Source organism: Bufo bufo, chromosome 1, assembly GCF_905171765.1.
Source record: "Bufo bufo chromosome 1, aBufBuf1.1, whole genome shotgun sequence".
Classification (NCBI taxonomy): domain Eukaryota; kingdom Metazoa; phylum Chordata; class Amphibia; order Anura; family Bufonidae; genus Bufo; species Bufo bufo.
In genome coordinates, this window is record NC_053389.1 from 81,989,481 (window position 1) to 82,008,803 (window position 19,323).

General features: G+C 43.5%; 1 protein-coding gene across 1 annotated transcript in view; it reads left to right on the forward strand.

Annotated features, from left to right (window-relative positions):
- Nucleotides 1-5,264, forward strand: part of LOC120996865 (nicotinamide N-methyltransferase-like) — a 114,960-nt gene extending 109,696 nt beyond the window's left edge. Inside the window, exon 5 of the mRNA XM_040426794.1 lies at nt 4,440-5,264. Within this exon, the coding sequence (XP_040282728.1) occupies nt 4,440-4,860 (421 nt within the window). The 3' untranslated portion in view covers nt 4,861-5,264. The remainder of the gene's footprint in view (nt 1-4,439) is intronic.
- Nucleotides 5,265-19,323: the final 14,059 nt, after the last annotated feature.

Consider the following 19,323-nt stretch of genomic DNA (forward strand, 5'->3'; position numbering starts at 1 on the left):
TAAATTCTTCCGATGTACTCGAGTTAGACTCAGATGTCCAGTAATCTTGTGATCGCTTATTCCTCCTGCGTCGGCCCCTCCCATTGTAGCGTCTTCTAACAGGTTTCCAATCAAAAACATGGTTGTTGTCAAAATCATCTTTATCTCGTAAAAAAAATATCTTTTTTCTGCTCTTTGATGGCAGCTTGTATAGGTATTAGATGTTTTTCCAACTTTTTTATGAACCCCTTGTATTGATTTTCTGTGCGTCTCATTTTCAAGTCACTTTTAACTTTGTTCAATTCCATCAACACATTATCATATTCTTTTTCATTACGTGCCAAGACAAAGTTGCATCAATTTAGAGGAGTAGTCAAGGTGAATGGATTGCCATTGATCCACAAAAGCAGAATCATCATTAAATTGGGACACATCCTTATACATCCTGAGTCCCCTTGGGACCCTATTTTAAGCAACAGCTTGTGGTCATGAGGCTCTATTTAGTGCTGACTCACACTTACCATGCGGTTGATATTACCTGCTTGGTGTTGGTTGAGCTGGAGTGTTGTTCCTTTGTATCTCCTGCTCCTCCATTCTTCTTTAAAGATAAGTGCATTTAGTTTTGTCTTTTGTTGTTTTCTTTTGTGTTGTTTTCTATTCCTCAGGGAGACACTGGTTCCTTCATCTGGGAAGGAACCAGTAGTCTCATTCCCTGCCACCGTTCCTAGGGATTCCAGGGTCTCCAGGGCTAAGGTTCCGGTATATGAGTATTTCCACCTTCTGGGTCTACTCATACTGGCAGGAGTCGGGAGAGGTCTAGGGATTGCTAGGAGGTCACCATCCCTCTTCCTTAGCTTTGAGGCCTAGACTCTGGTCTATTCCCTTCTGTGTGTATTCTGGTGTTATCCCCTCCACATTACGTGTGACACGGACATAACACTACGTAACATCAACTGCAAGGGTAAAAGAGCAATCGTGTCAGGCCGCAATTTCGCACCAACTCCGCAACTACTGATTGACGCATCGAATTAAGTGTAAAAGAATTTGACCACCCTAAATGTGTGTAGTATCAAACCAGGTTTGGGTCAAAAAACACAGAATAGGTGCAGATCTTTCCATTAGGGCTCATGCACACGGCCATTGTGTGGCCGTTCTGTGCATTGGGGACCGCAATTTGCGGTCCCCAATGCACGGGCAACATCTGTGCGGCTGCCGGGACGGATCCAGACCCATTCAACTTGAATGGGTCCGTGATCCGTCCGCACCGCAAAAAAAATAGAACGGTCTATTTTGTTGCGGTGCGGAGGCACGGCCAGAAACACCATGGAAACACTCTGTAGTGCTTCTGTGGGGTTCCGAAACGTGCTTCCGTTCCGCATCTCTGTGATTGCGGACCCATTCAAGTGAATGTGTCCACATCCGTGATGCGGAGTGCACACGGGCCGGTGCATGAGCCCTTACACCTTATCTCTGAGTAGGCTTCACTACTGGTTTTGGCTCACAAAAAAATGATGAAAATAACTGACCAAGTAACTGAACTGTGAACTCACCCTTAGGCCCCATTCACACGTCCGCAATTCTGTTCCGCATTTTGCGGAACGGAATTGCGGACCCATTCATTTCTATGGGGACAGACTTTGTCCCGCTCGGATCCGGAATTGCGGATCTGCACTTCCGGGTCCGCACTTCCGTTCCGCAAAAATATAGAACATGTCCTATTCTTGTCCGCAATTGCGGACAAGAAAAGGCATTTTCTATATAGTTCTGGCAATGTGCGGATCCGCAAAATGCGGAAAGCACATTGCCGGAGTCTATCCGCAACATTCTACACAAAGTGGGAAGAAGTGAACAACATTTAGAATTTTGTCCGTGGATCCGCAAAACACATACGGACGTCTGAATGGAGCCTAAAGTGTGTAGTATCGTGCCACTATTTCACACCAACTCTGCAACTACTGATTGACGCATCAATTTAAGTGTAAAAGATTTTGACCACCCTAAAAGTGTGTAGAGAAGTGTTCTGCTTCAGCGAACAGTGGCCTCTGCAGCTAACCCTTTTTGGGTTATCTGTTCTCGGCCTTTATGGTGTGGATCACCTGTAGTATCCTTTTTTCTTTTTTTAAAGCCCGAGGAGCATGCTTTCTTCACCCATGCAGTATGCCAGACCGCACTTTCACCCCACAATCAAGGAGGAATTGATGTAATTTTATATCAGCTAAATACACCCCAAAACTATATTAGACTGCAGTTTCACCACAATAACAGTATTAAGTATTACTGGAATTACTGATGTAAAATCTACTGATCTAAAATCTGTAGTAATAGATCACTTTTAGTAACCTCAATTAGCGCAGCAAGGTGTAATACAATAGCCCCTATTACCCAGGCTTTACACTCCCCTGTTAGTCCCTGCTCTCTCCCTATAGTGTGGATGATGCCTCCCTATCCTTTCCCTACACTATGAATAATCTTTCCCTGAACTGCTCAATAGTTTTTTTGGTTAATAAATTGTTTCCTACCATTGTCCCTAGTGCCTGTCAAGTCTCTCTCTGCACTAAGTTCACTGGAAAATGGCAGAATCTAAGATGGCTGAGGCTATTTATAGGGCTGTGACATCACAGGGCTGGCTGGCTGCTGATTGGCTGCATGCATGGCATTGTGGGTGATCCCAGAGTTCTTTACTCCATGTCCTAACACGTGCAGCAGCCATTTTAGAAAAAAAGTGATTCATTACCACGAAGCGTGAGGAAATTCAACTTCGGGACGAATCAAATTTTTCCTGAAATTCGGATCGAATTCCACTTTGTCAACTTCGATTGTCTCATCTATGAACAGGAAATATATCACAGCATACATATAAAATACAGTTAAACAGTATTAAACAGTGCAAGTTAACCCTTTCAAGTAAAATACCGTAAGAAGTTTACAACTTTGCATAGGGGAAACAGGGGCAAATGTCCAGATATGTCCAGACTTCACAGTACCCCGACTCCAGGGCACTACATGTGCCCCTGTGCTCTGTGCCACTTACTGTACCCCCTTGCTCTGTACCTCCATGCTTTTTTCTCCAATGCTGTGTCTCTATGTACTGTGCCCCTATGCATTATGCCCCCATACTTTGTGCCCCCTTGTTCTGTGCCTCATTGTACTATGCAAAGTTATGTGCTCCCTTGCTCTGTGACCCTTTATACTGTGCCCGCAAGTACTGTTTCCCCCTGCTCTGTGCAACCTTATACTTCCCTTTAAGCCAACCACACAAATTAATCAGCAATACAGTTCAGGCCTTTTCAGGCCATGCTGGCATCGGCAGAACATCAAGCAACAGCAATGGTTCACCGGTCCTACCAGCGCTGAAGTGGATGCTTAATTGTATCTGCCTCCTGTGGACACAGATACAATTGAACGCGGGGGCGCCCAGAAACTGGGTAAATCGATCCGATGACAGGGTGCTCAGAAGATAGGACTGTCTAGCGCCTCTTCAGAAATGCAGGGTGATGTGTCCTGTGTGGTTTCACAGGTCACAGATCACTAATGCCGGCCCTGAAGGCAGTCGCCGTAATCCTGTTCAGAAACAGAACAAAAAATGTGCAATCATAAAATTAGGGATTAGATTAGGGAAAAAGATGTGTGTTGCTAAATGGTTTTAACTGGCAGATAACATTTTTGTGACCTATTTCCTTTAAGGCCTCATGCACACAAACGTATTTTCTTTCCTTGACCGTTCTGTTTTTTTTTTTTTGCAGACCGCATACGGAACCATTTATTTCAATGGGTCCGCAAAAAAAAACTGAAGTTACTCCGTGTGCATTCCATTTCCGTATGTCCATATCTCCGTTCCGCAAAAAAATAGAACATGTCCTATTATTGTTCGCATTACGGACAAGGATAGCACTGTTCTATAAGGGGCCAGCTGTTCCGTTCTGCAAAATACGGACTTCACACGGACGTCATCCGTAATTTTTGCGGACCACAAAATACATACGATCGTGTGCATGAGGCCTAAGGGTGTTGGCCGAAACCCCTAAGCAATTTTAATTCTGGCCTTGAAAGTGTTTAGCATAAAGAAAAACAGGCACTCACCCAATTATCAGACAGAAAATGTGACATCCCATCTATTGCCATGTGCACCATTGCAGCCATTCACTGGCCTCAGCGGTGATGTATCACCAAGCAGAACAGCCACTTAGGCCAGTGAATATCTGCAGCGTTGCACATGACGACTGGCAGGACGTCACACTTTCAGTCCACGTGGGGACTGGAAGCAGCGGGGACGAGGTCCTTTATAATGGAAAGAAGCATCGATGAATAGGTTAGTGCCTTTTTCTCTTTATGCTAATCATGTTAAGGACCTAAATTAAAATTGCTTTGGGGAACGGGAAGGGGGTCAGACAACCACTTTAAGCTGATTCAACAAATTGTATCTTCCCACTGCTGAAATGTACTCCTACTTTTCTTCCTAGATCAATCCCTAGTGGGAAGGAAGAGAAGATAAGAAGAATGGTCTCTCTCATGAAGTCTGATGTCACCATGAACAACCCACTTCATCCCAGTTCCCTGCCTTTAACAGACTGTGTAATGGTTACCAGTTGCCTTTCGAGTGCTTGCAAAACTTTTGCAGACTTTAAAATTGTTGTTAAGAATGTTGTATCTCTGCTGAAACCAGGAGGACATCTGATTCTTAGTGATTACTTAGGCGCTTCATATTACTGGGTAGGAGAGGCAAAGCTTCCACTTTTGGCAATTGATGAGCACGTTGTCCGGGAAGCAGTGGTGGAGAGCGGGTGCAAAATTGAAGAGTTTCAAATGTTTAAAGAGTTTGATATACCAGAGGAGGTATTTGATTGTAAAATTGTTTTCTGTCTTCTTGCCCATAAACTTTAAGGTACATGGAAGAATTCAGGATGAAATGTGGTGTCTACTTAGCAGATTTATGCGTACCTCATAGGGATCCAGAGATTTCCACATTCATTGCATCAATTGTTTTGCTAGATTTATTTCAGGTTAGCAGCTCAGGGCATGTTTCCTTTCCATTGCAGCTCTCCCTGTAACTACTACATTTTCTAAGATAAGATATGACTGGTGAAAATTGAAGATTTAAACTGTGTGACCACCACAGTGAGGTTGACAGGAAATAAGGAAAAGAACAAACATCAGGTGGCGCGATACAGATACATTTTATCGAATAGCTCAGTGGTTATACTACGTTTAATTACATGGAATTATAAAAATATTCAGATGCAGGTGTTTACTTGAAAAATGTAGAATATTTATCATGGCATAACCCCTTTAAGGCTACTTTCACACCTGCGTTAGGTGCGGATCCGTCTGGTATCTGCACAGACGGATCCGCACCTATAATGCAAACGCTTGTATCCGTTCAGAACGGATCCGTTTGTATTACCATGAACACTGAAAGTCAATGGGAGGCGGATCCGTTTTCAATTGCACCATATTGTGTCAGTGAAAACGGATCCGTCCCCATTGATTTACATTGTGTGTCAGGACGGATCCGTTTGGCTCCGCATCGTCAGGCGGACACCAAAACGCTGCAAGCAGTGTTTTGGTGTCCGCCTCCAGAGCGGAATGGAGGCTGAACGGAGGCAAACTGATGCATTCTGAACGGATCCTTATCCATTCTGAATGCATTGGGGCTGAACTAATCCGTTTTGGGCCGCTTGTGGGAGCCCTGAAACGGATCTCACAGGCGGACCTAGAAACGCCAGTGTGAAAGTAGCCTAAGTGAACTGAGCGGTGCACCGACTACATTTATATGGACATGTAATCCACAAGTGACACTTTCAGGAGCTTTTTGCCCATTTTATTGTGACCAGGGGCGTAGCTATAGGGGGTGCAGAGGTAGCAGTCGCTACCGGGCCCAGGAGCCTGAGGGGCCCAAAGACCCTTGTGCCTCATAAGAAGACACCAGTATTATAGAAGGCGCATGCTGTTCAAGCTGCACTTCTGGCTGGAGGGAAGGGGTTAGGGCAAGAATTTAGAATTGGGGGGGCGCCATTTAAATTTTTGCCACAGGCAGCACAAAGGCTATGTTCTTCCCTGCCCCTGGCTACAAAGTTCTGAGGGAAGGGGGCCCAAGCTGAACTCCTGCACCAGGGCCCATGAGCCTTTAGCTACGCCCCTGATTGTGACTGTGAGGGTACAACCACACAGCACGGTTGTAATCCAGTCTGGTCGCGGTCAGCTGCCGCCAAGAACCAGGCGGCCAATTAGACCGCAGCTGCCTGATATTTAACTAATTAGGACCGTACTGTATAAGCGGTCTGAATTATTAATGGCTGCATGGTATTGAAGGTGCTGCACGGCTATTAAGAATTCAGACCGGTGCTGTCTTAATTAATTAAACATAAGGCAGCTATGGCCTAATTAGCCGCACGATTGTTGATCGCAGCTGGCTGTGACCCGAATGGATCATGAACACACTGTGTGGTCGTACCCATAGGGGGCTAATTTATCAAATGTTGTAACTCTATTCCTAACCACATGGTGTGCTGTTGATTGGTAAAGGTAGTTTATAGTGCCGAAATGTCGCACTTCGGTAAAGGATGCATTGTACCTATATAAATAAAACTGTTTTCTGTTAACCTTTACAATGCTGTGGCCTGTTTGTCTTTGGTGAATACTCTGGTAGAAATATTTAGTGGAATAATACACATCTCGCTGTGTTAAACAGAAATTGCTAAATGTGATGGGTTTCCCTGAGATGTCCAAAAAAAGAAAATAAGCGCAACCTCCCACCTGTCTATTGTACTTATCATTTCAGAGCATCGCTTCGATATTTTACGGAAACTATCATATTAGCTATAAAAGGGTACGCTCCAACACATATCGGGAGTAAATATCCACATCCAGACTTTCTCCCAAACAATTACACAAACAGGCTAGACTGGATAGAAGTTAATAAATACCTAAAATAATACTTAAAACAGTATTAAAAACTGATGGTGGTAAGAGCACATACAGGGTAATAATTAGCCCTCGCAGGAGATATAAGGCAATATTCAGAGACCATACGTCAACCAAAGTATTAGCAGCAACATAAATTAATCTACAGAAACCCAAAAGCAAACCCCATAGGGATACACATACACAAAATATACAAAGAATATCTAAAGTTTTATTAAATAATTAAATACAAATAATTACAGCAACACATGATAATGGACAATAATCTAAAAAGGTATAGCAGCAAGGAAGATGGTGTTGCGAGTGGTAGCTCACATGCTGACTGGCATGGTATAAGATCCCAATGTCAAAGTTAACAAGGCACAAAAACAATTGAGCAGTGCCAAAAAGAAATGTATGTACCAATAATATCCAGCAGGTTATCTGATATTCCCAAATCCCCTGTATGCAAGCAATCCACACAAGGTACCGAAAGGAAACCAACAACGGATGTGCAAACTACAGGTAGGGGAAACAGAAAATACCTGGGCAGTAGTACAAGACAGGGATCCAACCTCCGGTCAGCTGTGAGCGCACCCCGACGTACGTTTCTCTCCGCTTTCTCAAGGGGCCTTTTTTTATAAATTAATCTACAGTCAATACATCAAGTGCCAAGTGCTTAACTCTGCATGGAAGGATAAATACCCATCCACACCAGTCATTATGCGGTCGCATGCATGTAAGTGGGTCATTATCTCCCGCGTCCCGATGTGCGTTTCTCTTATTGCTTCATCAGGGGGTTGCATAGAGTAGTTACAGAACGCCTGAGAATCCTACAGAAGGCCATCCAACTGGAAAATTGGGAGAAGGGAGGATAAAAGATTTTCTTCTACACGTGTAATATATGTCACTTGAGCCACGTCTTAGTGCCTGAGTGCTCTCATGTGAGTACTCCTTCCCATCTTCGGAAGCCATCTTGATGCTAGTAGATGGGTCACTATTTTGACCAAAAATGTGCACAAAGCTTCTAATTTTAGAGTATTACCCCAGACCTGGGGGTACTACTGTTGTTTTTTAAAGTAATGTTTTGTAATAGTCATGTTAAGTCACCTTTCATGCAATACACTTTGTACACCAGCAGATTGAATATGGTTGGTGGTGTTTGGCAACAGGACTGGAACTTGCCATCTCATTCCTCCCCTCTTGGTTGGAGAGGGCTGGTCCGACTTCCTTCCCATGGAGGGACAGAGCTATTTAGAGTCATTTGAAGTTTGAAATATAGTAAGTGAGGAGTGAGAGAGCATGCTCCATCTCCTCCAGGCTATGTGGACCACATGTGCTCCATCTCTTCCAAGCTGTGTGGACCACAGAGGCGGCTCATCTAGGAGGACATTGTTGCTAGGCCATACAATATTTGTAAACTACGAATAATTTGTTGCAAAGTGGTGGGTAACATGATAAAGGGGTTATTCAGGAATTGATAATGATAACCTATACTTAGGATAATACAATACATCTTACCACACTGCATTAAAGGGAACCTGTCGCCGGGATTTTGTGTATAGAGCTGAGGGCATGGGTTGCTAGATGGCCGCTAGCACATCTGCAATACCCAGTCCCCATAGCTCTGTGTGCTTTTATTATGTAAAAAAAAACGATTTGATACATATGCAAATTAACCTGAGATGAGTCCTGTACGTGAGATGAGTCAGGGACAGGACTCATTTCAGGTTAATTTGCATATGTATCAAATAAATTTTTTTTACACATTAAAAGCACATAGAGCTATGGGGACTGGGTATTGCGGATGTATTAGCGGCCATCTAGCAACCCATGTCCTCAGCTCTATACCCAAAATCCTGGTGACAGGTTCCCTTTTAATAAATAAAATAAACACATGACTCTGCTTGTGGATAAAAATTGGCCACGGTCCTTTATTAAGGGTAACAAATTACCTATCAAAATATTCCAAATTACCTTTAGTAAAATCAATTAACACATTAAAAAACCACAACTGTACATAAAAGGCAGTAAACATGTCCCTGGGTCACTAACCCTTCCCTCTACCCCAGGACTGTGACAGTAATGAAGGATGGGACAATGTCTTCTTCTGCCTCTTCTCAGCATTGTATGAGCCTCAGGACCGCTGGAGGCCCACTACTAATTAGCTATGTGCCCCCCTTATCATGGTTTCTCACTCGCCATACATATTTTACCACACTGCATTGAATAAATAAAAAATACACATTAATCTGCTTGTGGATACAAATTAGCCAAGGTCCTTTATTAAAGGTAACTTAAATCACATATCAAAAAATAGCAAATTACCTTTAATAAAATCATATAACACATCAAAAAAACACAACTGTACATAAAAAGCAGTAAACATGCCCCCTTCCCCCAGCAAAGCTGGATGACTAACCCACAAGCTATGTAAGAAACCACCTATATGGCCCTCCCGAAAAGACCGCAGCATTCTCAATAATATCCTGTAGACCCACATAAAAAATGCCCATGTCTGATAAATAAGTCAAATCTTCTTTATAAAAGGCTCGCAAAAAAAAAATTCTATCTCCCTATTTCTAAATGATTACCCCTGCAATGAAGGCAAGAATTTTTCCATACTCTGGTTAACTCTCTTCCAGATTCTACTCATAAAAGAAAACTTAGTCGACTTCCAGAGAAACTTTTAGGATTATTTCAGAAAAAAACAAAACAATATTCCGATACAACGACTTAATAAATAAAAAGTCTTTCTTCATTTCGGCAACCAACTCTAAAGTCTTTGGGCCAGATTTATCATTAGCTCAGGTCAGAATAATGGAGTGAAAAAGTCCCAAAAAAAGTCCCAAACGCTAAAACTGTGCACAAATTTGCGACTTTTTTCTGCTCTGCACTATGCTCGCCAGTTTTCTGAAAGTGGGTGTGTTTTCTTATGTAAATGAATCTCTAGACAGATTTACTATTGGGACTATTTAAAAAGTCGCAAAAAAGTCGCAATTTCACTCCAGTGAGGACCATGCTTATCTTATGAGACTTTTTAATAGAACATGCGACTTTTTCATAAAAACGTGCGACTTTTTCGTAAAGATGTGCGACTTTTGTAAAGCTGCTTACTGACGGATAAACTGCTACCGTCAAACCACATTTATTACAGTCTTAAAGGGCCGATCATAAATCTGACTTGGCTAAAACTGACTTTAGCCATATGTGAAAGTGGAGTGAGCTGTCAGAGTAATGATAAATCTGGCCCTTTATCTTCCCAAAATCATTTCCACCAATGTGGAAAATGATCATATCTGGGGTGGCAAAGACAACAATTCTCCTTTCAAAATAGGAATGACTTGCCTCCATTGCAAACCTCTAAAAACCAACCAGTGATATAAATGGAGAGTTAACAAATAACTGTTGGGTATAGTTACGCTGAGCTGGCCCCTTCTCAGCCCAATGCACAAAGAAATGCCCAAAAATCTAGACCGTAAGTTGCCTATGCACCGAAAGAAAATGAAATGTTAACCAAATTAGGCCTATCATATAATTTACATCGATCCACATTCCCAGAGACCTATTCTTTTGATAATAGCTGAGTCTAAGCCTAGCCGAGCAGCTTCTGTTGCAGCTCCAGTTCTAAAGGAATGAGAAGAATAATGCTCCGTTCCCAAATACAGCTGCTGTAAACAGTTCTTAAAAACTGAGTTAAACTGAAATTTGGAAACAGAACCACCATTGGCATGAGTAAAGAAAGAACCTGCTACCTGAGGAGGAACTAACAAATATAATTCAAACACAAGAACAGGACAAACTTCCGAACCTTGAAAATGACCTTATTTAATCTACTTGCCTCTACCAAACTGCTTAGTTTTAGACCTCCTAATAAAAATAAATAACAAGCAACCATCACTAATCAACAATGTAGACAGAGATTTCTTATTGGGGCCACCAACTCTCTAATACAAAAAGCACCGAAAAACGCTAACACAAAAATAGCCTTAAAGGGACACTGACAGGCCCTATAAACATATTTAGTTATTCCTATGCAGTCATAGATCTATTAAAGTGTATTCCAATGATATAAGAGTACCTTCTGTCCGCATTGTAAACCATGTAAAAACAACTTTATATTCATCTGTCAATCACATTTCTTTATGCCCAAGGGGCGTTTTTTCTCATACCTTTGTGCCCAGCCGCGCCTCAACTGTCGCTTCCTACCGCCGCCCAGCTCATTATTATTCACTGCGCTGGGCGGCTCTTACATTCCCCGATCCTGTCAGCGGAGAGAAGAGTTTCTTGGCCGGCGCAGGTGCATTAACTATCTGAATTTCTGATGACATCAGCGCTCTGAAGCGCTGGATACGAGTGCCTTGGAGGAGAGATCGGACGCAGGCGCATTTAATTACAGGCTTGGGAGGGTGCCGGCGCATGTGCAGATGGTCCGATTGAGGCGGATGCCCATAATTATCTATCGGGCATGCGCGGGAACTGACAGGATCGGGGAATGTAAGAGCCGCCCAGCGCAGTGAATAATAATGAGCTGGGCGGCGGTAGGAATCGACAGTTGAGGCGCGGCTGGGCACAAAGGTAGGAGAAAAAACGCCCCTTCGGCATAAAGAAATGTGATTGACAGATGAATATAAAGTTGTTTTTACATGGTTTACAATGCGGACAGAAGGTACTCTTATATCATTGGAATACACTTTAATAGATCTATGACTGCATAGGAATAACTAAATATGTTTATAGGGCCTGTCAGTGTCCCTTTAAACAATACAAACTCGTAAGCTGACAATGCAACATCCTTTAAAGGGGTATTGCCATCTAAGACAATGGGGGCATATCACTAGAATATGCCCCCATTGTCTGATAGGTGCAAGTCCCACCTCTGGGACTCGGAACTACACCGAGAATGGAGCAAGGAAGGTGGTAGTCAGGGTCCAGCCACCACCAAGTGTTCTCCCCATAGTAGTGAATGGAAGTGCACTGTGATTGCACAGCCACCCATCCCGTTTATTTCTATGAGGCCGACGGAAATAGCTGAGCTAGCGCTCGGCTATTATCGCCGGCCCCATAGAAACGAGTGGAGGGCGCATTGCGCATTTGCAGCCGCCCTCCACAACTTGTCTCGCTCCTTCTTGCTCCCGGCACCAATCTCACCCTACCCTTCCTGGTTTGCCACAAACGACGCTCCGGCCTCACTGACTCCTGTGGTCCTGTCTCTTCACCACACACCGCCGGATCTTCCGCAAGGCAGCACTGCAGCCACTCCTCTCTGTTGTGACTTTATGCTCTTTTCAACAGCTGTAATAACAGCTCTTGTAAGCTGCACGTACTACTGCGCTGCCCCGCTTCCATTTCACCACTCAAGAGCTCTTCAGATGACAACGTCTTCTTCTTGTTCTTCTCAGCATCGGATGAGCCTTATGCCCACTTGTAAGGGGCATATATACCCCTGTTTCCCACCACAGCCGTTCATCCTGCCAATAGATGCTGCCCCAGCAACAGGTAGGCAGTACGCCGAGCATACCAATGCTTAGCACACCATGGGGGGTCCCACTGCTAATTAGCTATGTGCCCCCTGATCATTATAACTAGTGATGGATGAACATCTGCCGGGACGGTTCAAATGTTCGCGAACCGCAGGTTCGCGGTGGGTCCTATTAATTTTAATGGGAGGCGAACCTGAAAAACCTTCAGCTCATATTTGCATCTAAGAAATAATTACCGGAAGTGCACAAATAATCCCATACATGGACAGTGACATACCAGATGTATTATTCGAATTTGCGATATATTCGGCAATATAATTTTCGCGTATGCGCATGCGCAAATGCACTATACAGTACCCAAATGTACTATAAAGTATATTGGTATATAACACCCCGCTTCAATCAGTTTTTTGGGGGACGACTGGTATATCACACCAGTAGAAATAATTTGTTCCAATAACGCTTGTCCCTCTATATACCTGCAGTATCGCAGCAGAACCGCACACAACTGCCGCACAATACAAATGCACTATAATATACTTTCTAACATAGAAAGTATATTATAACATTGTACAAGGCAATCCATTAGAATATACATAAAGATAAAACGTAACCTTTAATAATGTACTATGAGGGTCCATTCACACGTCCGTAAGTGTTTTGCGGATCCGCAAAACACGGACACCGGCAATGTGCATTCCGCAATTTGCGGACCGCACATCATCAGCACTATAATAGAAAATGGCCAATCTTGTCTGCAATTGCGGACAAGAATAGGACATGTTCTATTTTTTGGCGGAAACGGAAGCACGGATGCGGAAGTGCGGATGCGGACAGCACATTCCGGCCCCATTGAAAACTAATGGGTCTGCACCCGTTCCGCAAAATTGCAGAACGGATGCGGACCCATTTTGCGGACTTGTGAATGGAAAAGATATCCATCAAAATGAAAATAAATAAAATTATTAAAGTTAAGCAAAAAGCATAGATGTGGTAGGCAATAACAAGTGCTCGGCGGCACCAAATCAGAAACCATATGTTCTACCACAATCCGGGGGGTTCCAGTGCACGTCCATATATCCCGGAGGGAAAGCAAAAAACATCAATCCCTGGGCTAGATGATGATGTGGTATTGAAGGACAGGGTGGGCAAAGAACTGTTCCTGATATTGCCCTACAGGGGGGTGCTATTCTGGCCCCGATAGCCTAACCACAGACCACCCGCCCTGATAAGAGCGAACCCATCCGGAACCTCACCCTATATAAAAATGGCCCTAGTAAGCCCCTAGCCCCTAGGCCCCTGACTTCCAGGTGATCACTATATAGATCTATGTGTTTTTGACTCATTATAAAAGTATATTATAAGTATATCGCACCCCTCTGTGTATCACACATATAGATAGCACACCTATACTAGTGCTTAAAAATACTTTTGTGGCCCTATTAGCTAGCGTTTAGTGTCCCTAACAGCCTGTCCCTGCTCCACACAGCAACCTCTCCCTACACTGGCAAAACACTGAATGTAAAATGGCGGCCAGATCAGGTTTATTTATAAGGTAGGGGGTATGTTCATGTGCTGAAACGTCTCAATTGGCTGTCCTGTACCACCTGATGGATGTGTCATGGGTCAAAGTTCTTCACAATGTACAAGAATATGGCGGGCGCGAATATCTCCATATGTTTCGCATGTTCGGCGAATCGCGAACACGCAAAGTTCGCCGTGAAACGACCGCCGGGGGCGAACCGCAATGCCATCTCTAATTATCACATTGGTGGGGGTCTGAGTCCCAGCACCTCTGCCAATCAGCTGTTTCAGGGAGCTGTTGCGCTAACTGGAGTTCTGGTGAGCACAGCTGGCTCTTGGCAGCTTTCCAAGTACAGCGCCATACTTTGTATAGCAGCTGTCCTTGGTACTTCAGTATAGCAACATTGATTTGAATGGGTCTGAGCTGCAACTAGGCCATATGACCCATTTATGGTGATGTCACTGGCCTAGGAAGAAGCAGTGGTGCTCATAGAGGGACGGCCTCTTCTAACAGCTGATCGGCGGGGTCCCGTGTGTTGGATCCTGTCTATCTGATATTGATGACATATCCTGAGGATAGGTCATAGGTCATCAATATTAATTCCTGGGTCTACAGGAATTACAGCCACAGGTGCCGTTGTAAAGCCATAGGGAAGGGAATCCAAAGGGTGACAGTGTCATCTTCAGCCCATTGCCAACCATCATCTGAGAGGAGAGAAATTTCACTTTTAATGAACTGCTGATGAATGTACAGCTATCCGTTGTTTTGCACTCATTAAAGATGTTATTGGTTCTTTTCCTTTCATCATCACCTACTTTTCACTGCACCTAACCCCAGGAAGCGATGGCCTGATATAGGACATCATGACACAAAAACATCACATCAGGGCCACTACCACTCCCATCCTCTGCACTGGCTCATCAGGGGTTCGCTACAATATCAGTTATGCAATTCAGATTTATTAATACTGTGAATCCTGGAAAAATCTTCTAGCACCTGTGGTTAAAAACTCAAAATATTTATTTCAAGCACATAAAAACATCATGCAGTAGAAAAAATATAAAAAAGCTATGCGTTTCAGATGAAACACATCATCCTTCCTCATGTAAATCACTCCTGGTACAACACAAATATTAATAACTGTAATAATCATTTTTTATATAATTTGGGCATTGTAGCTGGCCAGCTAAGACCTGTCCTAGGTTGCTAGTATAGCTTATATGTGTATACAGCTAAACCTGCTAATAACCTTAATACAGTTCCTATGTTTATGTGTTAGAGACAAAAGCAGAGTTATTTACTGTGACATCATGTTTTGGATGTCATATAACTGTTATATTTTGTGTTCACAGAAGCAGAAAAAGATAATATGCCTTTAAGATTAATTTTGTTATGTAAGATAAGCTCAGTGACACAGCACAAACAACAGAAAGCATAGTGTTAATCTGTTGTTGCTGGGCAGAAGTCTAGACCAATCACAGCCAGCTTCTCACACATCAAGAATTTTCACCAATCACAGACAGCCTCACACACAGCCTGTCTGGGAATTCCCCTAGCAGGAGCTGCTGGAATCATTATTCACCAGAGACAGGAGCTGAAGAGACATTCACTCCACTGAGAGCTGTGTTTTTATGGGAACAAGAGGCCAGAATTGGTATTTAAAACAGTTATATAATGTTAATATTGTTTGTATTGTGTTTAGAACTGTATACTGAACTATATATATATATATATGTGTTTACTTACAGTTCCACCAAACTCAAATGCAAAACAAATTGCAAACTGCAAATAGCATATAAATAGCAATCCATACAAATTGCATACAGATCAATATCTGCTGCGAAGGCGGCAGTGTTATATGAAGAAAAGTTGAAGTTAATAAAGAAGTTATTTCAAGCATTTGGTGTGCTCTTTAAACCTACTGTTTCCATAGAACGGCGCTAGAGGAATTACAGAGTAATAGACAGTCTGGTTAGACTAAAAGTCAGAGATACCAAAATTCTTCTAATACCACAGCGCAAAAGACACTTAATAGTGCTGCGCCTGCCACAGTGGAACTATTTTGCCCTCAGAGGGCGAAGCGATAGCGCTTCTCAACTTGCACAGTAAAGAGCACATTAGAGCAGCGGAGCGCCACCATATGCCGCCACACAGCAACTGTTCCCTGAGTGAGCAAGCAAAGACATCCCAGCGGGGCTACCATAAAGGCCATAGAACGTGCGCATTAGTCAAACTGCAGCCGACTCTTAAAGTGGCAGAACGGCAAAGTCAAGATAGTCAGAGAAAGAGCGCCAACCCTCCTGCGATCCCTAGAGAGAGAAAGAGACGCATGGTGGGAGGCCAAAGTCCACAGCTAGAGTGACAGCACCGCTATCCATGGAGAGACCACGTACTGCAGTCAGCTAGTTTGCCGCCACCAGGCCCAAAGCCTGCAGCAGCGTATCAAAGCCAGCGCATCGCAAGTCATCACAGATCATCGCAAGTCATCACAAAGCATCGCAAGTCTGCACAGAGCATCGCAAGTCAGCACAAGCATCGCATCATATCAAGAAAAGACACGTCTTCCTTAAGATTGACATTTGTTCCTGCTCTTCAGAATAAGGTCAGAGCTTTCCTTTTATTACTTATCATTGCATATAGGCTTTGGCATAAAGAGACATTTTTTGTGTTCAGAAATAAGAGACGTTAAATAAAAACAAAGGACAGTTTGTAGTACACGGACTCTAAAGCAGTGGTCCCCAACCTTTTTTGCACCAAGGACCAGTTTCATGCAAGACCATTTTCCCAGAGACCGGGTGGGGGGGGAAGGGGGCGGGGTTCTGGGTCGGGGCTTAGGGGGTGCTAGTCGGCGCTGACTGACTCACGCGCATAACAAAACCCAAGGTGCATATTAAAATATATAACACTATATAATGACTATATAAATTAACTAGGGTCTCTGCTGCACCTGGTCTCTGCTGCACTGTACCGTATTTTTCGCCCTATAAGATGCACCTAGGTTTTAGAGTAGAACAATAAGAAATAATATTTTTCATTACACCTCAGGTCAGACCAGCAATCAGACCCCCAATATTAATCAGACCTCAGATCAGACCCCCAATGCCTCAGATCAACCCCCCAACCTTTAGCCATCTATCAGCCCCCCATGTCAGCCATCAGCCCCTTATGTCAGCCATCAGCCCCTTATGTCAGCCATATGTCAGCCCCCAGCCCTTATGTAAACCATAAGCCCCACATGTCAGCCATAAGCCCCCACATGTCAGCCCCGAGCCCTTGTGTCAGCCATAAGCCCCTTATGTCAGCCATCAGCCATATGTTAGCCCCCCATGTCAGCCCGCAGGTCAGCCATCAGCCCTTATGTCAGCGCAAATAAAAATTAAAAACACTTACCTCTCCTGCTCCTGGTCACCATCGTGATCCTCTTCTTCCTGCTGTCTGCTGTGTATCGCGGCGCACAGTGTGAGGTCACAGAGTGACCTCACGCTGTGCGCAGCCCTGCACAGCCGATAGCCGAGCCGAGGACCAGGAAGCGGTGAGTACAGATTCTTCACCGCTTCCTGGTCCTCCTGTTCTAATGAAGCGCTTCCATAATGGAAGTGCTTCATTAGTACCGCGATAAAGACGGCCCTGATCGCCGCGGCCAGGCTAACAATCTTCCACGGCCCGGTCCTAGGCCGCAGCCCGGCGGTTGGGGACCGCTGCTTTAAAGCATTTAAAGTGAAAGTCATTTATTGCCTGCATTTATCGCTGTTGTATTTAAAGTGACAGTCATTTATTTCTGCATTTGTCAGTATTGCATTTAAAATGAAAGGACTCTTAATATTCGTATTGATTGTCAGTATTGCATTTAAAGTAAAATGTCTGAACCTGGTATTTCCATGCCACTGTTAGAGGATACAAAGATAGACAGAGCAGAGGGGAAAGAGCAAGGGAACCTGTCTGAGGTAGAAGAGTCTGATATAGCATTATTCTTGCCTCAAACAAATATAGCCCAAGCAGATGAACTAAGATGTTCATCACTTGCCAGAAAACCGACCCCAAAGATGCTGGAAAATTTGTAGCAAGAAGCAGCACTGAAAGGAAAAAAGTTCGCCAGAATGTATGATAAGTGGAAATTATACATTAAAGACATTCGTAAAAAGCTAAAGCAAGAAAGTATAAAAAGGGAACTTTAGTGATATGGTGAATCAGAGCTTATGGCAGCATATGTCAACCTGCGGTTATTTACGACACCTTCCCAGGATATTGTAAGGAACATGGACACATGTACTGCGATCACTAAAGATTTGGTAAAGCTCATGAGAGAACTATCATCTGCAGAAAACTATAATGAAGTTAAAGCAAGAAGTAGAATGAATGAGCTTTTTAAGAGAGACTATGCTAGATCCTTAGGTGGTAGCACAATCTCAAGTGTGACTTCCTTCGCTAGCAGAAGTGACACCCGTATATCAGAGTCTTCAAATACTTCAGCCAAAAGAAAGGAATTAGCTGAACAACTTGCTGTCAAGAGAGCAGAAATTGAAATGGAAGCTGCCATCGAGGCGCAGCGCCAACTGATGGCTGAAAAGGAAGCTGAAAAGGATGCACAACGCCATCAGATGTAAGCTGAAATCTAGGTACAGCACCAACAGATAAAAAGTCTTGAAAGGCAGAAAGAAGTTAAGATCATAGAAGCCAGACTCAGAGTAGATGAGGAGGATATGAGTCAGAGTAGTCATAGGTTCAAATCGGTACTAAGTGAAGAAACAGACTCCTACTTTCCTTCATAGGCCCAGGAGAATGGAAGGAAATCTCCAGCATGTAGTGAAGAAATAAGTTATTATCCTTCCATCCCTGCTCATAAAAACAAAGAGAGGCCTAGTCCAGTTTTAGGAAAAAGGTGTGTGAATTTACCCTCTATCTCTACCGGAAAAGATGAAGAAAAGGACTCACCTAATTCAGAAGTAAGTGAGAAAATAGAACCGGATGATTCTATTCCTAGATGCCATGGCAATTCTCAGGAGAGTGTTACAACCACTGTTCCAGCAAGACCACAGAGAACAGTCCTAGCTAGACTTCCCGTTCCGGAACCCACTGTATTTTCAGGAGATGTACTGAAGTTCATAGAGTGGAAGGCAAGTTTTGAAATGATCATTGAGCATCATTGCTTCACTCCAGTTGACAAGTTATTCTACCTTCAGAGATATGTTGGTGGAGAAGCCAAGGAAGTTCTTAAAGGTAACTTCTATAGAAAAGACGAAGAAGCCTACAAACAAGCTTGGAAAAAATTGAATGCAAGATATGGTCATGCTTTATTAGTACAAAGAGCATTTAGAGAGAAACTGAATAACTGGCCTAAAATAGGTCCTAAAGAACACTTCAGACTCCAAAAGTATGGTGACTTCCTGCAAGCATGCAGCAATGCCATCCCACATGTTTAAGGACTGGAAGTACTGA